This window comes from Cuculus canorus, chromosome Z (assembly GCF_017976375.1).
Source record: "Cuculus canorus isolate bCucCan1 chromosome Z, bCucCan1.pri, whole genome shotgun sequence".
Classification (NCBI taxonomy): Eukaryota; Metazoa; Chordata; class Aves; order Cuculiformes; family Cuculidae; genus Cuculus; species Cuculus canorus.
Window position 1 is genome coordinate 38,444,685 of NC_071441.1, and position 23,613 is coordinate 38,468,297.

The window sequence follows — 23,613 nt, forward strand, 5'->3', positions numbered from 1 at the left end:
GCCGTTCATTGGAGTTTGTAATGAGAGATAAATACTGGAAATTAACTGTTGTGCATTATACTTTCACTTAAGCTGTTCTATATTACAAACTTAGTTAAAACTAAGAGCAATTATTAAATAAATATGCTTGATAATAAATAAGCATATTAAATAAATGTGCTTGATAAATTATTAAATAAATATGCCTTTCCTAAATGAATTTCATTTTTAGATAGCAGGACTGCGTTTGCTGCTGAAGAGATGATCTTGGTTTTGCAACATTATCAAGACTACTCTAGAAAATCTTTCTTACTTTAAATATTTTAATTAATTTTTTTTTTTTAAATATTGGATGTGTTGAGAGGGACACTTTATATTTACCTTCATTGTCTGTATTTGATAAAAATGGAAAAAATACAGCCTACGAAGTATCCAGCTGCTGTTATTTGCCTGTTGTGGAGTCTTTTATGGGGTCAGAAGAAATTACAGGCTCATGATCCTTTTTATGATATTGTTTTGTTTATGTTTGGAAATTTTTTACAGAATTCATGATTGGTCAACATTGAAGCACTTGGAACTTAATGTAATTTTAGAAATCTTATTGGTTTGCAACGCAATTATTAATGTTCTCATCATTCATAAAATTTAAGTCCGATTTTAACCGATACATAGGCTCATATCCTGTGGAATTGTTGGGAAATGCAGGTTTTGATGGCATTTGTAAGGTGACAAGCCATTGAAGTTGTATCTAAGAAACCTGAATGTTGTATTTGACTTATTTGCCAAGGAATAATGAGGAAGCATATTTGCTTTCTTATTCTTTATTTAAGCAATAGAGGATCAGATGTGTTTGCTCCACCCTAGCTTCTGGATAGTTCTCAGTCTACTATATTATACATCCCATGAAAAGACATACAAAATATTCAGATGTGCCATTTTGTCAAAGGCAATGTACTAAAACTCAGAAAAATCAGAAGGCAGCGCTCATCTTTACAAATATTTGAGATAAATTAATTGATGCTTTAAAATGATTTTCAGTTAGCATACCTGGTGGAAGCACATGTACATTTGTAAAATTTGTACTTGTGTAAAATGTAACATAAAAATGAGATGGTTAAATTACTCTTCTATATATTAGTAGGCTGCAAATAAGTGGGGGTTTTGACATATGCCACACTAGTGATTTTTTTTTTAATTACTTGTGATTGATACAATGTAAGGTTTATGTGGATGTGAATTAGTAGACCTAGGAGCAGAGTTTCTAAAACTGTGCATAGGAACGCTTAGGCAGCTAGGCTGATCTTCCTGTATCTCTGACTTGCTGCTTGTACACAAGGGGTCATGGGACAATCTGTCTACGGGTGGCAATAGAAAAGATTTTTTGGTGAGGAAGTAGGATAGATTATTATCCATGACTTTTTTTCTGCCCAAGGGTCACAGTGTGTTTTTCCCATATGGCCAAAGCCAAGTTTATTGATTTCATGTTTGAAACACAAAGGTGAGTGCATTTGTTAGAGATCAAGAATAAGCTGATGCTGGGATGTGTGGATATAATATAAACTTGCTGAAACTGGAAGTATTCTGATAGATCAAAAGAGCATCTTATGGTGCAGAAAGACCATGACAGTGAAGTGCTTTATGTACTCTCCAGATACTTTCCAAGTCCCTCAAAGGTGAAAACCCAGAAAATGCTCTCCATCCAACATTCTCTACTTGGTCTAATTGATAAAGAAGAGCTCTACACAGGAACTCTAGATAACTTGATTCCATATGATTAGGCAGGTAATATGTACCATTAGGGGCTGCTAATATATTGACTAATATATTTTGTGATGGAGCAGGTTTCTTCTGTCACATAGACAGGATTTTCAAGCCAAATCTCAAATTCACTTATGAACACTCTCTTGGTCTGAATACCAGTGCTTCGTAATAAGCCATGCCTATGATCAGCTATTTCACTTTGCTTAATACTGGTGTTTTTTGTGAAAATCTTCCTCCTGTGAGAGACTATCTGAGGAGATTTATTCTATCCTGTCAAGACAACTTGCTATGCAGAAGTGCCTCATCAGCTCAGGTTCATATGCACATAAATTTTGACCATCGTGGTTCTTAAGGTAAACAATGAAAAATGTGTTCTCTTTTGATACGCTCAGTTGAAGTAATAGGGGGACTTCAGGACTGACTTGGTGTCCATTAGCATAGCTCTTTCATGACTGCTTTCCCACTAGGAAGGATTTGTCTCTGTACACTCAGACTAGAATGTCACCTGAAGGTTTGTTAGATGCCTTTACTTCTTGTACAAGACTTCACACTGGGGTCTTTTAAGCTTCAAATGAACAATTGGTTTCTCAGTATCTAATGCACTCAGCCCTTCTGCATCCAGGAATATCCTTTCTCCTGTGATGGTGAGTCCTTTAACATCTGTCCACGGAGCTGATTTTACTTTTGCCTCTTTAATTCAGGGTAATTGTTCTAGTGAGCTAGTTTTGGGCAGGAAGACAATTTTACTATCAGTGAACAGTTTTAACACTTTCTTCTCCTGTCAAGAGAAGTTTGCATATTAACATTTGTGAATTCAGGATTGTTTGTATTCCCTGTCTGCTGATTGTCCTAACCAGATGATGGTGGGTAACATTTTAAAGTAGTTTGCCTAAGTAAAAGGAATGATAAAACACAGTCTTCTCCGAGTTGTGCAGCCGTTCATAATGTGAATCATCAAACCCATTTGTCTGTCATTTATCATTGGTTTTATGAAGGTATCTTTATCGTATAAGATTATGAGCTGGAGACTGAGTATTTTGGCTTAGGAATGAAGAAGAGATCCTTTTGCCCAGAACTTAGCTACGTATTGATTTTTTTCCGGTCCTTATCTATTGGTCAGAGGCTAATAGACCTTCTCTTTCACTCCCATCTTTTTTCCCCAGAATCAGTGCTTATTTGGCGCTTATGTGTCTTGATCTCATTGGGCCCAGACACAGTTCCTGTATGTATATTTCACTCAGATTCACTTGTTTGTTTTCTTCTCCAAAACTTTTGTGTTTAATGTTTCTTCACATTTAGATTTTTATAAAACACCCATTTCTATTATTCTCCCCTGTTGAGAATGTGGCTGTCAATAAAGAACATTTTTTGGCTTGTTTTTACTATTGTTGCTTAAAAGCTTGATTTAATATAAATTGGATCATTGTGATTTAAGGAGACAGTGTTCCATCTCTTCATCTTCTCTCTGTCATTACCAATCTTAAAACAGATGCATTAGTTTATATATGAAGATGTGACTTGTACGTTGGAATTATGATAGTCTTTATAAAAGCAAATCTGCAAGCTCACATTTTTCTAGGAGATGGAAATATAAGCTAACACTCAGAAGATACCTCATGTATAGTTTACTGAGAACTTTGAGATCTGTTCTTTAATCTGCCTTATTAGGTTAGAAAGAGTCTAAATAATTTGTCATTTGTCATTCCACGGGGACAAATGGGCCCCAAGACCATTTGAAGCAGAAAAATGTGAAAATAATGTTGGATTTAGAATAAATGTTGTCTTTATAGGATAAGAATACTTTATAGGATAATAATGACACATATGTGTAAGATGTCTGTTAAAAGTCTTATGAATTGCTAGATGTTGTACTGAAAAACATGGTTTTTTCCTTCTTATCTAGACAGTTTTGAAAGAGGGAAAATAAGAGCTGAACTGAGATATTTGACTTAAAATTGTGAGCATACTTCACCTGCTGTTTATTATTGAGAAGGTTAGGGAAGAAGGAGTCTGTGTCACAGAACATAGGCTTTAGCACGATTAATTACAAATGCCACATTTGAAACTTTGTTGTTTCACCCTTCTAAGGGTAGAATATTAGTTTTAGTAGTATTCAGAATAAGATAAATAACTAGTTGCTTTAAAACTGTTTCTTATCTTTGTAATAGTATCACTGTCATATTTCACCATAGGTAAAATACAATGTAATTAGAAGGGGATGTGTGGACAAGGGGAACCTGACTTTCCCTAGCAGTTGTGGGAAGAGAGAGGTCTGTTCCAGGGGGCATGCATCCAAGAGAGAAATGGAAAAAGTTAAGTCTTCTGGAGGCCAAAGTAGTTCAAAGTTACTTAATCACTTTCTGAGAGTCACTCTTGTGGTTTTAGGGATCTTACGGCTTTTTTTGTGTGTTTGGAAAAGAGGAGTTGTCATTCCTTCTCTAACCTGTGCAAATAATCGGGATCTTTGATCACTGCAAAGGCTGTGGAGTATTCCTTCAGATGAAAGACATCTGATGGTGATTAAAGTATGTGTCTTGTTTATACTTTCCCTATTAACATTTTCTGTATTTTTCCGTGGTCCTTCAGGGGCCTTTGTGGCACTTTTTCTCAGTCACTGTAAATGGAATTTACCCTTTCTTCTAATCAAAGGTTTATATCAAAGAAGGACTAAAGACATTTCCTCAGGAAGTGGTCTGGAGTGGGTGGAGATGAATGGGCTTTTACCCAGTCCTAGATTTTTTTTTGTTCAGCCTTGCTTTTGGTACATCCTTCTTCCTTCTCCTGCTTGGTGATGGCACACTGGTTAGTGTAACACTTCATATTTATAGACAGTAGACAATCTGCTTTTCACAGGAGCATCTGTGCAGCCAGCTCCTGGCAAAAATTGTTAAAATGGTACAGACTGCCTCATGAATTTGGTAGGCAAGAGTGTAATAACTGCTATGTGTTGTGTTTTCAACAACGTTGTACTGCTTAATTTTGTGTGATAGAGCTCCAAACAACATGAGGAGAATACTTGGAATATAAGTTTTGAACTTTTTTATTGCTTATTACAGAGATCAGGATTTGAAATATAATTTTCTGCTGAGAGAACTGCTACTTATTTTGAGATTTAGGGCTTACTATATTGTTTTAAAAGTTAATATTTCTATGCAATATTAAACATTCCTAAAGAAAAAGGGAAGAGTTGTAACGCATTTAAGTCATTGAAAATAATTAATCTGTGTAACCACTTAACAAAATGACAGATGTAATTGTAATATTTTAGTGCTTTCTAGGTACATGTCTAATCCACAATTCACATAGTTTTTGTGCTTTAAAGATCTAAAGCAATGGCTTAGATCATTATAAAGATATGAGGCTAAAGCATGGTCTGTCAGGCTATGTCTTCTCATAAGTTGGTTAAAGTTAATGTTTACATGGCAGATCTCCTTTCACTATGGCACTGGCTACACTATAAGGCAAAATGTTTTTGTAAACTTAAAAGAAAAATATTTAAAGTGTCTAGTTTTTAAAGTCATTTGTGCACATTAAAAATTACTTGCTTTTCATGTTCAATGGTTTTCTTGTTGGACAATGTAAGGGGACTTGCCACAACAGATGCAATAGATTATAAGAAGACTGCAAGTATAATAATTACAGCATGGAGCAGGCTTTGCTGGCAGATACAAGAATGTGGCTCTCTCTTTAATCATAGTGCTTCCCATAGTGTGGGTGGCCATGGGCTGCAGACATTTCAATCAATCGCTTCTCTGTGCAGCAGTGGTTGTAAAACAGAGCTGAAGTAAACAGCATTCCACAGACTTTTAGGGGTTTTTAATTTTCAGAAAGCATAGCTCCCCTTCGCCCCTCGTTTTGGCTGCTTACTTCTGTCAGCCATAGCCGTACAGGTCATGCTTCTTACCAAAGCAGTTCTAATTAAGTAAATAGTAGATAATGTGATATGTATAGACTCTTCAAAAAATTGTTTGGTTGGGTTTTTTTTTTTTTTTGTTAAAATATATGCTACTTTAAAACCTGATTTTTTCTTGGTTTTTTTTTGGCGATGAGAAGTAACCTCTGCACTTACATTAAGTGCTGTATAGTATTTCATCCTTTTTAAAAGCCTATCCTCTTCGTTGTTTTAGTGTCAATTTAGCCATTAGCACAGCACTTTTCCTGAAGAGGAACTACTTTTTTTTTTTTTTTCTTCACCTGGCAGCCAGTTTATTGCTTTGGATGCCGATTTCACCTCCTTAATGTTTGGCACATACTTATATGGAATCTTGAGTTTTGTGAAACAGATTTACATGACTAAGCTAGGTGTCATGCAAATACTTACTCAGCATTTACAGGCTTTTTTGGAGTGTTTAAATCAGCTGCAGTTGAGTACAGACACTATAATTCCGTTATGTAGGTGTAATGGCAGGAAAGGATATATTTTGATAGATGAGTTTTTACGTTGTCTGTTTGGATATGTAGAACTAAATATGTAAATGAGCTTGAAAGAAGTGTCTTAACTTTCACTGGGTAGTGGGTAGCTGAAAATCAGTTTTACTTCGAATCAAAACAAAGCAAAAGATACTCTTAAGTCTGACATCATTAATTAGAGCTCAATGATTTAATGAACTTCTAAAGTGATATGATACCTTTCAGCTTTTAAATTATTGGTATAAATTCAGTTTTGGGAACCAAGTCTGCTTGCCTTGCAGTGCGTCCCAGGGGGGTAATGAGTGATAAAGGCACTTTTCTCTGTGCTTTGTGTGATTTATTTGTGTCCCAAGTACCAACATGGAAAAAGAAACGCAGTCCTCAGGGCTGCTGGCCGTGTTTATTCATGTGGCTGGTGCGTATGCCCTGTGCATAAATAAAATACGTGGGCCAGCCGTGGGGTGATTTCAGTAGCATTGTTTAACATTTTTGTTCAGCTGCACCAGCTGTTGAAGTGTGTGTGATTACACTGAGAACCCACCCAGGGAAACCCATCGCTTCCAGCGATCTTGCTTAAGACTTGACATATGTGCCTTTTAAGATTTCTGATATACAATTCTGCCTCTAGTGACTTAAAAAGTAAGATTCTTAGGTGTGGTTAGAATTGGTCGGTTCTAAGGAAAGCGGGGAAGATTGCAATGAGAATTAGAATATGTTCTGAACGAGTTTGATTCATTAAGGACAGGAGAGTGATTGAAGATGTTAAGAGATATTCATACGAGAAGAGATTGAGGCTGGCTCTTTTTAATTTAGTGAGAGAACATTTAAGAATGATGGTAGGTTTTCACACGCAGCTCATAATCTGTTTCTTATGCTTGTTGTCCTGCAGTTTTACTGGCTTCACTAACAGCAGTTTTGTTGTTGTTTTTCTTTCGTTTTTTTTGTGAAGTCAGATGGAGGGAGTTCTTGGTCATTTCTAACCTATTGAAGATTATACATCTAAACAGTTAGTTAGCCTTCTCACTAACCCCATTGTGAATCAATGTTCTAAGCTGATCTGGACCTTCTGTAATCACCTATAGATAAATACATTGGTAGGATGTAAGAGAATTTGCAATGTTTGCACATTTGCAAGTATTGCCATGTTCTGGTTAAAAATAGTGTGATACTACGAGTAGGCTGGGGTAAAATAGACCTCTTCGTCTTTTTCAAATGGGTGATACTTCAAGAATGCTAAGCTAATGTGGATATAAATAATTTCTTCAGTTCTGTGTCAAAATAAACAACAGCTAACTATCTCAAAGAACAAAATCAGAAACTTAAGGATTCTGCTTTCCTGCAAAGCTGCTTGAGTTCTAACAGCAAGCGTCACAATTCACTAGCCAGCTGCCATTTCTCTGAGCATTTTAGTAGTGCCAGGTGGCTTTAGTGAAGAATAATGATTTGTTACTGGCAGATAAAAGGAGATCTCTATTTGTAGAAAATCTCATGGCATATTTTTGCTCAGCCTAGTATAACTAATGACCAGCAGTGGTTACATCACCATTATAGGTGTATTTTGTGCTTTTTTGCTGAAATGTCCACTGAACATTTTTCTCCCCTATAAACTTCTAACAGTTTTATATTTATAAAGTCCAAAATTAAGTGATGAAAAGTAATTTCTCCTGGATATCATCCTAGATTAGGTGATTTTTGGGTATTTGCAATATGTACCAGTTGGAAGTATAAAAACCTTAAGTTGTGTGCATATATTCATTGAAAAGAGCATAAGGTTTGGATTATCTTTTTCCTATAAATTACTCAACTTGCAGATTTAAACTAAAAGTGAAACAATTTTATGATGCATCCAGTCTTTCTGATCTTAAATTTATTCATACCTGTTTTCCACATATTTTTTTTCTGGATTTAAGGAATTCTTCTGTGGGAAGCTGGCATTTTGGCTTTTAAAAACTGTGGAGGGAAGAAGGAAATTAATTCTAAATCTCTGGCTAGTTAAACCAGAAAGCTTTAAAAAAAAAAAAAAAAAAAAAAAAAGAAAAGATTTACGGTTGACTCTGGTAAAGCTATTGAATTTCCTTTTGTAAGTTAGTGTAAATGTGTGTTTTATTTCAGCAGCAAAAGTCTCCCCTTTTTTAATACAAAGAGTAATAGCACTTTCTAGGTGGGTGTTTCTTAAAGAAAGAGGAGAAAGAAAAGGAGATTTGAAACTTCTTTTCCTGTCTGAGGCCAAGAGTAGACTCAAAGCTTGCCAACTCCACAATTCTTTCGTTTCTTTCTTATGATTTCCAAGGGTTTTGTTAGTGATTTGCAGATGGAGCTTAGGCTTTGGATCTCATCCATTAAAAAGTTGTGTGGTCTTAGCCACAGTAGTAGAGCAACATGTTTTTCCTGTGCTAGTTTCACAGAAGTTAAGTGAGCCTGAACTGGTGGAGGAAAAACAATGCTGCTTCCCCCCGCTCCTTTCTTATAACTTTCTTTGTTCCTACCATTTGGAAATTACGATCGGGTTCATTTTTAATTGGATGGGAGTACGTAATGTTTTTATTCCATTTTAAGAAACAGAGGTAGAATATGAGCCTGGTATTTTTAAAAAGCCACGTGTATCAGCAAGATTAACACAATCCATAGAATACATTAATTTATAAGGAAAAAGCATAAATGTCTGAATGGCCTTTGGTTTGGGTTTTTTTAAGGTAAAATTTTCTAGTAGATTTTTATGTATTTTCGCCATGATTATTTTTTTAAAAAAGAAAATTCCAATTATAGTTGTTGAAGCAAAGTTAACAAAATTGGCTTAGTGTAAGAGCACTTGAGCAGTTTTATTGCAGGCAGTGCCTGAAGGTGAGCCTGCTTACGTGCTTCAAGGACAGAACAGAGTGAAAGGCTTTATTGCATCAGATACAGTGTAGAGGACTGTATAGAACCAATGGTTTCCTGTCTGGGATTATGTGAAAAGCATTGAAGTCTGTGTATATGCCAACATTAATTTTGTTAAAGAATTCCTTGATTATTATTTTTTTTAACTCTGAAGTAACATTAATTCAGTCTAATAATTTATCAGTAGATTGTCTGTAATTTGATCACATGGTTAAATGACAGGATCCTTGTTTCTGGAGTGTTTAGCAGAATAATTTGTTTACAATAAAATAGTATTTCATGGCAATCACTGGAAATTTAGATGTGAGCAGATGTTCGATTGTCATTCCAAGTGAATAAGAAGAAAATTGAGAAGCTTCAGTATATCATAAACATGTAATTGAGGCCAGGAATTTTATTTACTGTGCTTGTATAGAATCTAGCTAATGAAAACCATCCCACAAATGCATGTATCCATAAACTGTGCTGAAACAAAAGAAGTTTCTGACAGTAAATGTCAGAAAGAAATATAGGAAGAAAACTGCTCCCCACCCTATGCCTAGGCACTTTGGCCCTGATCCAGTAAATTACTGAAAAATATTCTAAGCTTTCGTAGTTGAAACTGAAGTGATTTCTTTGTGCAAAATATCTGAGTGGGTACTGGAAATAGACTCAGTTTGATGAAGTGGGAGGCTGTGTTGACTAGCTAATAATTGAAATATATGTGTGCACATAGTATAACGTTTTGTCTATTTGAAATGTGTTTTAACCAGTTTTAATTTTAAAGCAGAAATTTAGTTATCGATGGTAAGTAGTTAAAGGACATTTTCTTACAAGCTTATAAAACCCACTCTGACATACTACTAATAATTAAGGTGTTAACAAATATATGCCATATAATTTCCTCTAATTTATGCACTGATATTTTTATAAAATGTGGAGAAAACAAAATTGTTTGAAATAGGACAGTATTTTGAAAGCAGAATTATGTTTAAATTTGTATGATATTTTGCTACTTTATTTTCTTTTACATTTTGGTTTTGGTTTGTGGAAAATGAGTTTTCTGTCTTCCTGGAACTAAAGAGCAAATGAGCAGGAGGTTGTGTAAGCAAAATTAGAAGTCACAGACTTTGTTATGATTGGATAAGTGTGTGGAAATAATATGGATTCTGTAATGTCAGCATCCTACTCACAGAACTGGTTTCATAAATGGTTAGTGTTGAGACAGTCTCAGAACGAGCATGCTGCCTTGTAACTGACAGACATATAGCCACTACAATTCTCCACAACTGGCTGTTTATTTCATAGCATAAAGATCCTAAAAATACCGTACCTGTTTGTGGGGTTTTGTTAGTCATATAATCTAGAGGGTATGGGACACACTAAAACTGTTAAGCCTTCAGATTTTAAGAGAGTATTGCTAAAAATATCTGCAGGAATTTGCTTTGGACTGAACTGCTGAAAGCTAGCAAACAAACACATTAATGTACGTTTGAACACATCAGAGCAATGTGTATACGTTGCTTCTTGAGGACTATGTTTAAATAATTTAGAAAGTAATTTGGGATGTTCTTATCCTACTTATTTAAAGAAAGAAATAGTATCTATTGCATAACATTTTTATTTTTTTAATAATGATTGGGAATCATATTATCTAATTTGTCATTAATGTAGTAATTGATTTTGAAGTATTTTTAAAGCCAGGTTGGAAAAAAAAAATATCTCTTGTTTTCTAGACTTTTTGTTGAAAGCAATGGGCCATCTGACTGTACAAGGAACACTTAAGAACAAAATTGATGTACAGGCTCTTGAAATCATTGCTGTACAAGAAATACTCATTCTAAGATCTGATAAAATCCAAAGAGGAAATAGCACTTATTTCCAGTGTTTCCTCTGAATAAGATATAGTTTTACTTACTATATCTGCTTTTTCTTAGCAGAGCTGAGGAAATCTGGTTCCTGTCAAAGCAGATGGAAAGGTCAGAAATAAGCCTGTTACTTGACCAGATTTTAGAAATTTATGCCTGAATATCGGTGTTGTACAAATTCCAACAAATTCACATAGATAATAGTTTTCAGCAAAATGTCACTAATGATCTCTTCTCAAAAAATAACGATACTTTGTGTTCCAAGAATAATATGCTAAAGAGAAATATCCTTCAGGATAAATGATAGATCCTTCTCTTCCCTCCTGTTCTACCTGTCAATTTGAATGACTCATCCAAGTTGGTAAAAAGAGCCAAGCAGTGTCACTGAGAAGACCTAATCAGCGTCAGGTTTGAATAGCTTATCCCAGTGAAAGCATCCATCTTCTCTCTCCAAAATATATTGCCCTTGTTGATTTTCACATCTGCTTCTGAGGACATTCAGAGTCATAAACACTTTGGAGAGACTGTGTTGAGAAGTTTCCAGAAATTTATCTGGGTTCCCTGGAATGTCTTTGAAACTGTGTCATAAGTTCCAGCATAGTTTCTACACAAATATAGCTACAAGCATAAAACTAGTCATGTGGTCCTGGAAGAAAAAGCAAGTGTATTTATGTGTTGATGTCTAATTTCAAAGGTAATTTGGCCTTTAATTCATGCTTCTGTATTTTTCCCCATCAATATGAGCAGGAAGATATTTCCTCTTACAGAAAAAAGGAGGAGAAGGCTTCAGAGATTTTGGATGCCTGCTTGGTATCACAAAACTAAAGCACCTCCTCTCCCTTTCTGGAGTTGTGGACACTGGCTGAGTTGGTATCTGCCCAGTGCTGTGCTGCTTATCTCTGTGGAAGGGCAAATTCTGCTCCAGAAAAAAAATTTCCAGGCTTTCATAGACACGTGTTCTGCAAGAGATGATTGTCTCTGAGAAACAAACTTCATGGAAATGAGCCCTTGTTACTTAAAGAAGACCACTAAAAGAGTTAGCTTAGATTAATTGAAAAGTGATAGGTAGGAAGTGTTTTCCAGTTGCTTTAGATAGAGGTGGGTGGTAACCAAGGAATAGTGGCTTGTTTTGTCCTTTTGTGTTCTCAGAAGTCTTCAGTTCCAACTCTATTCTCAATCCTTCCACTTTCCCTGAGTGAATTAATACGGGACAGCCCTATAGTCAATCTATAAGTCAGCAGAGTTAATCTTAAATCAGGTGGCCTCCACAACAAAATCTGGTAAATATGAAGGACTGCATTTACACTGATGAAGTAAGTGATTTTATATATTCATGCAAGCGTTCCTAGAATTATCTGCATGTTGTATGTATTAGAAATCTCTGTGCAGCAGTGGATGTTAAATAGAGTTAGCTATAGCATTACTCAGTATAAATTGCATCAATAAAGTAAAGCCACTGGCAAGGTTGTTCAAGGAAGTTCGTCATTGGGAGGGGTCTATGAAAATTCATTAATTCCACTTTGGGCTGAATGGGATTATGTTGCAGACTTTAATCCAAGGCCATGGGGATGGATGAATTCTCTTGCAACTAGAACCAAGGTGGTTTCCTTCCTACCTCCTACTTAATCAGTAGTAAGGGAAATCAAGAAAGAAGTAATTTCAGATAACACAGTATGCCTGACTGCCATTTATTTTCCATAATCATTACACCTTGTTATTTCTCCTTCTGAATGCAGCACTTCTGCCACAGACTCATCCACTTTTCTGGCATTTGTGGATTAGGCAGTGGGTGGTAATGGATTTACTGCCAGAAATAACTTATGTAGACCTCAAATTGTCTTCTTTGCTGGAACAGCCTAAGACTGAGATCATCAATAAAGGAATGAATATAGTATTGACAACTTTCACATCATATTCTTGGATATCTTCTGTTGGGTTTGAAACGATCTCTCGAATCATGAAAGTCATGATTCTCAAATTACTGGTCTCTCTCACCTCACAAATCCTCACTGTGTAAAATATTATGTCTTTTTCTTTTCCACAATGCTTTGTGAGCTTCATAAAGCAAGAATGGAACCTATTACTAGTACTTCTATAACAACTTGTAAGAAACCTTGTAAGAAAATTTCCTGAAACCTTCTAGATTTCTTTATAATGTTATCTGAAACAGTTGATTTTGTAAGAGAAAGGAGAAATTTGCATATAAGGAAACTTTGTTTTATACTTGACCTCAGAGCTATTCTAAACAAGTTCTGCAGTATGTTGTGAAATAAATACTGATACAGTCCCTTTAGATTTGAGAATTACTGGAATTTAAACGCTGTGAACTCAGAAGCTTGAGGTAAAACAAACAGTTTTCAGTGCTATTTACTTAAAAAATGGCCATTCCTGGTTTATACTGTATTTTTGATGATTAAGTGAATGAAGTATAGGATGAAAGAGGATGAACAAATATAATAATAAAATCATTACCTGCTGATCTCTTTGTTCTAAGATAGTTTGTCTCCTTAGAGTTTAACTCTTGGAATAGTTTGCTTATTTTACCTTTCCATGTTCTAACTGGAAAATTGTATTTCTCACAACAGCTGAGTTTGCTTTACCCAGCTGTTCTGCTAAGTGGCTGGAAAAATCATATGAAAAAAAATGTCTTTAATTGGAGGTTATTAGGTATAAGCTTTATTTATGGCCATTATGCTACTCCTTCCACACTATTTGTGTACTTACACAGCAGTGTACTGTTACAAGAGGACTGTGCTAGAACAGATTTCAGCCAGAACAGTTGAAAGAGTATTTTCAAGAAACAGTTTGCCTTACACAAATCATAGAATCATGGAATGGGTTGGGTTGGAAGTGACCTTCAACTATCATGTAGTCCAACCCTCCTGCCATGGACACCTTTCACTAGACGAGGTTGCTGAAATCCAGCCTGACCTTGAAAGCTTCCAAGGGGCATCTACAACTTCTCTGGACAACCTGTTGCAGTGTATAAGCCCTTCTGGGCTGCAAGTGAACATTTCTGGCTCGTGTCCAGTTTTTTATCCACCAGTAACTTCAAGTCCTTCTCTGCAGGATTCCTTGAAGTACGTTTTTCCCCTAGTCTGTGTTGGTATTGGGGATTGCCCTAACTCAGATGCAAAACCTTGCCCTTGGCCTTGTTGAACTTCATGAGCTTCACACAGGCCCACTTCTCTGTCAGGGTCCCTGTGGATGGCATCCCTTCCCTCAAACTAATCAGCAGTACCACATAATTTGGTGTTATCTGCAGGTTTACCGCGTGTGTACTCATTCCCACTGTCCCACCGTCCCACTCGATCCCATCCCACTGTTGAAGATATTAAGTAGCATTGGTCTCACTATGGGCCCTTGAAGGACACCACTTGTTACTGGTTTCCACGTAGACATTGGGCTGTTCACTGTAACTTTTTGGACACAGCCATCTAGCCAATTCCTTAGACATCTAACAGTCCATTCATCAAGTGTGAAAGTGAGTAGCCAATATTTTCTTTCAGACAGCTCTCTGCTGATTCAATATATAGTAGGAAAAGAATTATCATTAGTAGTAGAAGAATTATGCGCAGTAAACGAGCTACATTTTTTAGAAAGGAAAACTTTCTGGACTTGTTTTGGACTGAAGAAAGCATTTCTGCTTTAAAAGATAAATGCTTTATGTTATGGTTACCAAATTCATATCTTTGTTGCATGTAGTTATATCTCAGGCTTTGCACTGGCAATAGCATCTGCAAAATGAAATATCTAAGACATAGAGCTGAATTCAAAATGTTTTTTACCTTTAATACAAACCTTTCTTTCATACATACCTAAATACCTCCTTTAGTCTTGACTACAGTATCTCCTTACCTAACTTTCCCCTGCCCACTTCTGGCTGTTCAGAGGTTTTGTATGTTCCAAAAAAATGACTGAAGTGATCTGTAAAATCCTAGCATGAGTGTAATAAAATGCTCAGAAAAAGAAAAATAGAAACTCCAATGAACCAACTAACTAAATTAAAAAAAACACACAACCAAACAAGAAAATATTGCAGGCCATATGCAGACTGATAACGTGTAGTAATTTTGTCTTGTCTTTTCCTCTGTTGATTAACGATGACTTTTACACAAGGCTAGGGTGAAAGCAATTTTGAAATTACACTTCACATAAAGAATGATCGATTAGTTTTATCCTTAGCTAAATTCTGATTACAGAGAGGCTCACTACATAGTACATTTTGTAGTATTACTGTTTTTTAAACTCCTCCCTTGTTTAGCTGTTACCTGCCATGTCAACCTGTCACATCCTTTTCACAGCTTCTTATGTTTGTTCTTCTCAGTGGTGAAGCTTTTTTCAAGTCTTACATTGAGCAATCCAACAAACCTTGTACTTTTCAATCCCCATCCTTATCTCTAATGAAAGTAGTTTCTTGTTGCTAACTCTTTGTTTCCAACTTGCAGTCTGATCCAATATCGCCTTCTAGTACGCAAATTGTACTATTTTGTAGGGACTACGTGTCTGAATACTGATAGTGTTCTGAAAACAAATTCTAATGGTAGTAGTAGTTGCAAAGGACAATAATATATATGTTTCCATGTTAACAAATTGATTAAGGGATGTTTGGAGACTGTACAGTTTAATTGATTTTGGCCTTCACTTTTGGCATATGCTTGTACATTTTGAAAATTCCCGTTTTATATCTTTTTCTTAAGAATGCAAAAGTTGCATTTAAATGATTTATCTGAAACTCTGTTGTCACAGCATTTCCTTCCTCCTTAGTTTTAGGAAAGTCATCAGATGGTGGTAAAACAGCAGTTTCTCTTGTGGAGTGCTATATAGGAAAAAAGGTTTAAAATGAAGAAAGAAAAGGTATTTAGGCATTTACTTAGGTAGTAAAATAATCCTAAACAAAAGTACAATAAATAAGCTGTCCAAAATGCTTGTTAGTTATTTAGATAGTAACCTATTTTCTTAGACATGTGGTGTGCTTCTACTGATTGTATCTTTTCTCTTGCATCAAACAAGCATGGAATGCATAATACATCTAATTCCAGGATTTCCAAAACACTTGCTTAAGGAGTTCAACAAAAGCATATGTAAATATTTGATTTGGATTTCTGAAAGCAGAAAATGAGCTAAGTGTTTGGGTTTTTTTTCCAGTATATAATCTTTCATCAGATCCCTCTTCTAAAAAGAATACGGAGAGTGTAACTCTGAAGACCATGGAAATCACAGAGCTTATATCTGAACTCCCCTTTTAATTATATACATTTTTAAGTGACAGTCTTTTTCAGTGTCTGCTGTTCCTGACCCTGTGTTACAAAGTTTCTTATTGCCATACCAGGTATAACTTAGTTTACACTTTAAGTGCCAATGATATATAAAGCTCTGAAATGAACCTCTAGAAAGAAGATGTAGCTTTTGTTATATCAGTGTGTAGCAACAGAGGATAAGAAGAAAACTGTAGCAAATTTAAGGTAGATCATTTGATAAGCAATATAAAACTACCTCTACTCCTTTATGACAGTAGGATGCAAAAACCTGCTCAACATTTTACACAGTTTTGCATAAAGTAGTTCAGTTGGAAAGGTGCTAGGATATGAAATCTATCCAAAAGACAGTAGTAGTGTACTGCTGAAGTGCTGGGAATCCATGAAACCAGAATGCTGCATTTAGAATCCTCTGTAAGTGCCTTCAGAAACAGTGTTTCAAATGTGTTAATCAACTTTACTCTGAATCCGTCATCAAATGATTGTTTTTGACTTTTATATCCTATACTTAGAAGGCTTTATTAAGTGTGACTTAAAGCATTCTGTAGTGAAATTGGTAGAGAAGTAAATGTCAAACAAAAATTTTATCATTGTCTTTTCAAGATAATGAGGGAATTAAGCAAATTAAATTATTAGGCCAGACCCTGAATCCCATCAAAAGTACTGGGGCCGCTTGAAGGAATGATGCAGAAAAGTCAGTGTTAACCTTGTGCATTTTTTTCTTGATCATGGTACTTGTTCAAGACTACAAGTGAGTTTTTTTGTTGTGTAGCAACATGACTCTTGCTATCGAGAGGATACTAGACTGAAATAGCTCCCAGAGAACTCAAATGTACCAAAAGTCTGTCTGGTTTTGACATGAATGGCCTCTGCTGCTACTGCAGAGCTACTGAAATAATGTAGTCTGTGAACACACCCTTGATTGTAGCAGCTGCAGCATTTTCCTTATAGTTGATGGGAACTGCCTGCTCTTGTGTGTGGATGGAATAAAATGGCCATAATGGATCAAAAGATCTTACCCCAGATGTAGTTCAACAGCATTCAGTTCTTTTACACAGCATGTTGTAGCCTAATACTTTTTTTATTGCCCTTCTGTTGATTTCTCACAGAGTTTGCTGTGCCATCTCCTTTCTTCTTCTAAGTGGGAAAGTAATGAAGTTGAAACCAGTACATTCATATCAACTCTTGGCTACACATCAGCAGATTATTATTGTCAGTTAGTTAAAAATGTAAGTATTTTGTGTGATTGAAATTTTGTTAATAATAAATCCCTAGTTTATAAGCACATACACGGAGCTGTCATTTTTATAAGGAACATGAACTGAACTTTGTTTATCTTCTCTTACCTCAGTTACTTACAGCCTTTTAAGGGAAAAATTGAAGTGGGAGATCTCTGGACAAACAAGAATATTTTATTAGATTATACTGTAATAGATGGTCATAAGAACAAAATTTCTGTTGCTGTTGTGTTATAACACAAAAATGTGTGTCCTGTCATTAATTTTTTTTCACTGTGAAGTTTTAATTTTATGTAGTATTTTGTGTATTAGAACATAACTTCTGAAATCTTTTCTTTGAATGTGCGTACTTCATTTAAAGTGGTGGGTGACCCCTAAATCTAAGGAAAAGTGTCTTCTACATTGAATATACAAAAATAATGGGAATGATATTTTAGAATATGTTGGCTTAAATTAGATAAAGCATATAAAAATATTAGCCATGCGCTTCTGAAGATTTTACCTCAGGTCTTGGGGAAGTAGTGCTAGAATGAATAGCTTCTTTTCAAGTGGAAAGTATACAACATGTGTTCAAAAAAATGTATTACAGCACAGTTTATTCAGTTATCTAGTCAGCTTTAATTTGAAACCAATAATTTAAAAATCAAAATATCAAACTGACTGAACACACAGAATTATTAACCTCCACAGTATGTCAGTCACACAGAGAACCATGCAACGAAAGTCTAATTATCTGCAGTGTGTGTAATTTATTTCATATTTTATTTTATTTTACTTAACAGGTGGTCGGTTTATTAGTAACAGAACTCAAAGGAAATCAGTTCAATGGACTTAATATTCAGGGGAGGTAGGTATTATCTAAACATCATTTTGGTATGTTTTAGTTTGGGTCTTTATAGTTCAGTGAGGAGCTTTTCACAGACCTGGGCAACCTCATGTGGAAAGTTTTGGATATATATATATATATATAATTTCAGCTGTGGACAAGATTGTTAAGTTGTGCTTCATGTAGGAGTTCATAGTTAACCCGAGAGTCCTAGAACAGTTTGTGTTGGAAGAGACCTTCAAAGATCTAGTCCAGCTCCCCTGGTGTGGGCAGGGACATCTTTCACCAGATCAGGTTGCTCAAAGCCTCATCCAGCCTGACCTTGAATGCTTCAGGGAGGGGCACAGCGGTAGTTTAGTATGAGCGAGAAGGAGTTACTTTGTACTTGTTATTAATGGTAAGATTTGTCCACGCTCATTTAAGGAACCTTTAATTTTCGTTTTGTTACTTCCTTGGTATGGTACCAAACAGCACTGTGGCAATACTGCCTGTTTCGTATACAACTATTTAAAATGTACCCAAGCACATAGTATTTCCACCCTTTAATTGCTTCTTTGGCCTGGTTTTCTAAGGATGAAACTCGTAGAAAATTGGTGGGAAAGAAATTAAGATTGGCCAGATTTCCATTCCAGACCATCAGGAGAGTCTCATAATCACCTTACAACCCTGGTGGGTGTGTGTTTATTCATATCTAGGTGTAGGTTATGAGAATAATCATCGTCTTTGTCCACACAATATAATTGAGTCAAAATCTGTGACCATAAAAAAGGGAATGCATTTCCCTAATGCTATTGTTGCCAGTATTTTTTACATGATCTTGCCTTTTCACTGTGTAATTTATGCCTTTCAACTGACCTTGAAATGCAGATCATAGATCTTGAGCGCTATCATGAACACTGGCTTTGAAATGACCTTATCACACTGAGGGGAGGTGCACTGTTCTGATTCCACACTAATCCACGCAGTAACATCACTAGTGAGTTGCTCAGCCTTCCTGAAACTGACTTTTTTCTGAATGGCAAAGGCAACAATGCTGTTACTTCTCTCCCTGCCTGTAGCACCTTCAGTTTCAGCTAAACACTTCCCATATATATAAGTGGTTTCTTTCCAACTTAGAACATTCTTGTTGGCATATATCAAAAAAATAAAGCAACTTCTTTTAGCATTTTACAGGCACTCCTCTTCCCACCCTACCCCACCCCGCAAAAACATTAGTAATATGCAGACTAATGCAAAGATCCACTCTGAATGTGTTGAGATAATACTGAAGAACTGTGAAGTCCTTGCTAAGGTTTCCACTAACTTGCTGGGCTTCAGATTAAGCCTAAAAAGTAGATCACAAACAGACTACTATTTCAAATCGAATGTCCTTAACAAAGGACACAGGGCCTGATATTTATAGAGGCCGCAGTTCTGTAAAGCATGCATACTCAGAAAGGGCACTTACCACCTGCTTATGTTGCAGTTAAGCATCTGCAAGAACTTACATCTGGTGTGCATGTGATTTCCTGAACGTCTGTCTGGTTAAGGCACTGGACTGGACTATGGGGTCTGGGTTCAGCTGATTAGCATGACAACAAAGCTCATACAAGGACAAGCAGGTTCTTCAGTTGCTGTGTACTACAGTTCCCTATTGCAAAATAAGAATGCTAATACCTCCAACGTCTGTTTCTTTAGATGATCAGCCAGTCAGCCTCGGAATGATCTCCTACCATTCATGCTTACTGTTAATGGCCAGATTCAATGCTTCAGAGCAAGCTCTGTAAAATACTAGCATTAATAATAAATGAAAATTAGCATTATAAAACATGTCCATATATCAAGTTTTCATTGCAAAAGGCCCAAAGGCATTCTACAAACTTTAACATAAACTCCCTTAATTGATCAAAGACGAGAAACCGCTTTTAGAATAAGATGTTGCAGCAAATAAACTGCGCATGAGAGCGTGCCAGTATTTTTTTTGTAAAGGAAGATAAAAAGTCTTCCATATCCAACTGAAAATACTTCAACAAGCGTATTTGCTTCATCTGGATGTATACGCATCCACCATTTTCAAAGTGAGCCATTCCAGCTAAATTTGGAGGCATAGTTAGAGCGAAATAAAGCCTAGTGACTGACTAGTGATTCTGTCAACTCCCCATTGTTCTAGCAGATAAGATTTCCACTAACTAACTTCCATAAGATTTTCCATTTTGAGCCGACAAGGGAGGGTGCCCTCCTGGACCTGCTGTTTGTGAACAGAGAAGGCCTTGTGGGGGATGTGACGGTTGGAGGACACCTGGGACAAAGCAATCATGAGATGATAGGGTTTTCAGTTCTAGGTGAGATGAAGAGAGAGATTAGCAAAACAGTCACATTAAACTCCCAGAGGGCAGACTTTGAACTGTTCAGAAGGCTGGTTAGCAAAATCCCATGGGACACAGTCCTTAAGGGCAAGGGAGCCCACAAGTGCTGGGTGCTCTTCAAAAATGAAATCCTAGCAGCTCAGGAGCAAGCCATCCCTGTGTTCCGGAAAAGGAGCAGGTGTGGGAAAAAAACATCTTGGCTGAGTAGGGAGATCTTGAGAGGCATCAAAAAGAAGAGGAATATCTATGAGCTTTGGAAGAAGAGACAGGTGTCTTGGGTGGACTACAGGGAGGAAGTGAGATCATGCAGGGAAAAAATCAGGAGGGCTAAGGTCCAACTAGAAATCAAACTGGCTAAGTCTGTGAAAGATAATAAAAAATCTTTCTATAAATACATTAACAATAAAAGGAGGACTAGGGAGAATATTCAGTGGATCTGCTGGAGGGTAGGGAGGCTCTGCAAAGGGATCTGAACAGGCTGGGCTACTGGGCTGAGACCAATGGCATGAGGTTTAACAAGGCCAAATGCCGCATCCTGCACTTGGGGCACAACAACTCTATACAGTGCTACAGACTTGGGGAAGAGTGGCTGGAGAGCTGCACGGAGGAGAAGGACCTGGGGATGTTGGTTGACAGTCGACTGAACATGAGCCAGCAGTGTGCCCAGGTAGCCAAGAAGGCCAATGGCATCTTGGCTTGTATCAGAAACGGGGTGACCAGCAGGTTCAGGGAGGTGATTCTCCCTCTGTACTCGGCACAGGTGAGACCGCACCTCGAATGCTGTGTTCAGTTCTGGGCCTCTCACCACAAGAAGGATGCTGAGGCTCTGGAGTGTGTCCAGAGAAGAGCAATGAAGCTGGTGAGGGGGCTGGAGAACAAGTCTTGGGAGGAGCGGCTGAGAGAGCTGGGGTTGTTTAGCCTGGAGAAGAGGAGGCTGAAGGGAGACCTTATTGCTCTCTACAACTACCTGAAAGGAGGTTGTGGAGAGGAGGCAGCTGGCCTCTTCTCCCAAGTGACAGGGGACAGGACAAGGGGGAATGGCCTGAAGCTCCGTCAGGGGAGGTTCAGGCTGGACATCAGGAAAAAATTTTTCACGGAAAGGGTCATTGGGCACTGGCAGAGGCTGCCCAGGGAGGTGTTTGAGTCACCTTCCCTGGAGGTGTTTAAGGAACAGGTGGATGAAGTGCTGAGGGGCATGATTTAGGGATTGTTAGGAATGGTTGGACTCGATGATCTAGTGGGTCCCTTTCCAACCTGGTGATTCTATGATTCTATGATTTAAACAGTCCCAGGTCTGTGAACTTTATATGTATATCCTGATAAATATCAGCCTGGTGATTACTGTTCCTACAGAAATATTTCTCATAGTAAAAATGTATCTCGAAGTATTTCAGTGTAAGAAACCTGAAACACGTATTTGGTTACATACTAACTTAGAAAAGTGCATCGTGAAAAATGTGTTAAGTTTTATTTCTCTCACTGTGGCACCCCATGTCCACAAATCATATCACTTCTGTCACAGCATATGCCCGTGACAACATCTGTTTGGGAGTAGCTTTAATACATGTCGGGGAATAGAGTTTGCTCTTACTCAGAGCAGCCTGTAGTGTAATCCCTGTCTCAGCTCTTCGTAGACTGTATTGGTGACTCCCCAAAGAAAACAGTTTTGGGCTTTTGCAAAGAACGCACCTCTTTTAGTAAGGGATGCAATCAAGGGAACCTCAAGGAAGCCCTTAACAAAGGATCTAGAGCTTTGTAACTGGCTCTCTTCCTGCTAGGAAGGGAGTCCTGTATTCCTTCAACTGTAGATATGTAAGACAAGAATTTTTCAGCTGAGCACTTGGAGGCAGCTGGGTTTGTATTGTTTGGTTCATAGAAGTTGTCTCTGTTGAGGAGACATCAAGGAAACAACAGGAAGACTTAAAAGCAGCTAGTTGGTCTCTTGTGAGGGTCCAGCAATCCTGCATGGGAGCTGTGAACCTGTACTATTCCTTACTTTTGCTTCACTGATCCTGAAAAACACAGAGGATTCCCTGCTAAGAAGGGTGTGGTTACTGAGCAAACACAACTGGCTGCACTTCAGAATTGAGGTGATATTCCTTATGTGGTTTGGTTTGAGCCACTAGAACATCAAAATTTTGTCTGACTTTTCCTTAAGATTTTTCAGACAATATGTAATGACATGTCAACAGTCATTCCAATAAAGATATTTTCAGCATTTAGGCATGTCTTTTACATTTAACCTTCTGTAATTAATTTAAGCTTCTTTTACCTCATCAGTTTCTAAATAATTTTTTTTTTTTTTACTTTTCTAAAATATGATCTGTATTTTTTCCCTCAGAGTTTCAGCCAGTCGTGTGAATGCGATGTCCCTTTTCTGTCTTCCTCTCATTACTTTGCCTGATCTAAGTTTATTATTGGAAACTCTTCTTCTTTACCATGGAGGTCCATCAAAAGAAGTTCTCAGTTCAGAGTTTCTGGAAGCTGTAAATGATGCCTTTTTAAAGTAAGTAGCATGGTCTGTATAATTTTTATGATCTTTTCATAAATATTATTAATGTAATTAAATGGCTTTTTTTCTACGTTTAAATATGGAATGCACTGTACACCTGCAATCTAGTGAAATATTTCCTTTACAGATGAATAGCAAAGCTCAGGTTGTAGGCCAAAGCAGAATTTTTAATTACTGCTGTACAGATTGTGGCATAAGAGCTTTAAACATTGACTGGAACTTTGTCCTGCTTTTTCACTAAAATGGAGGTTAAAGTCTTTAATAGATTTTAGGAATTTTGTGAAAGATGCAATCACTTTTCACAGAAATGTTATTTACCTTTCATAGAAGTGTATGAACATTCCTAACTTGACATTTTGAGAGCCGCATTACTCTTTTTTTGGTTTGGTTTGGTTTTTTTTGTTGTGAAATAGTTTCTCAAGATTTTAGGTTTTCCTGTTTTTCAGCAGATTATTTTTAATGAGTCCTGGGAGCAATTTGTGAAATTTAACTTTGCTTTTTTTTTTCTGTCACTAAAGCCACTGTTTTGATAAAATCAGTCTATGGAGGAAAAAACACTG

At 36.8% G+C, this 23,613-nt stretch overlaps 1 protein-coding gene across 1 annotated transcript in view; it reads left to right on the top strand.

Annotated features, from left to right (window-relative positions):
- FANCC (FA complementation group C) overlaps positions 1 to 23,613 on the top strand; it is an 89,244-nt gene that overhangs the window by 32,133 nt on the left and 33,498 nt on the right. The window contains exons 5-7 of the mRNA XM_054054737.1: positions 17,242 to 17,361; positions 18,153 to 18,217; positions 22,883 to 23,047. Of these exons, the coding sequence (XP_053910712.1) occupies positions 17,242 to 17,361; positions 18,153 to 18,217; positions 22,883 to 23,047 (350 nt within the window). The remainder of the gene's footprint in view (positions 1 to 17,241; positions 17,362 to 18,152; positions 18,218 to 22,882; positions 23,048 to 23,613) is intronic.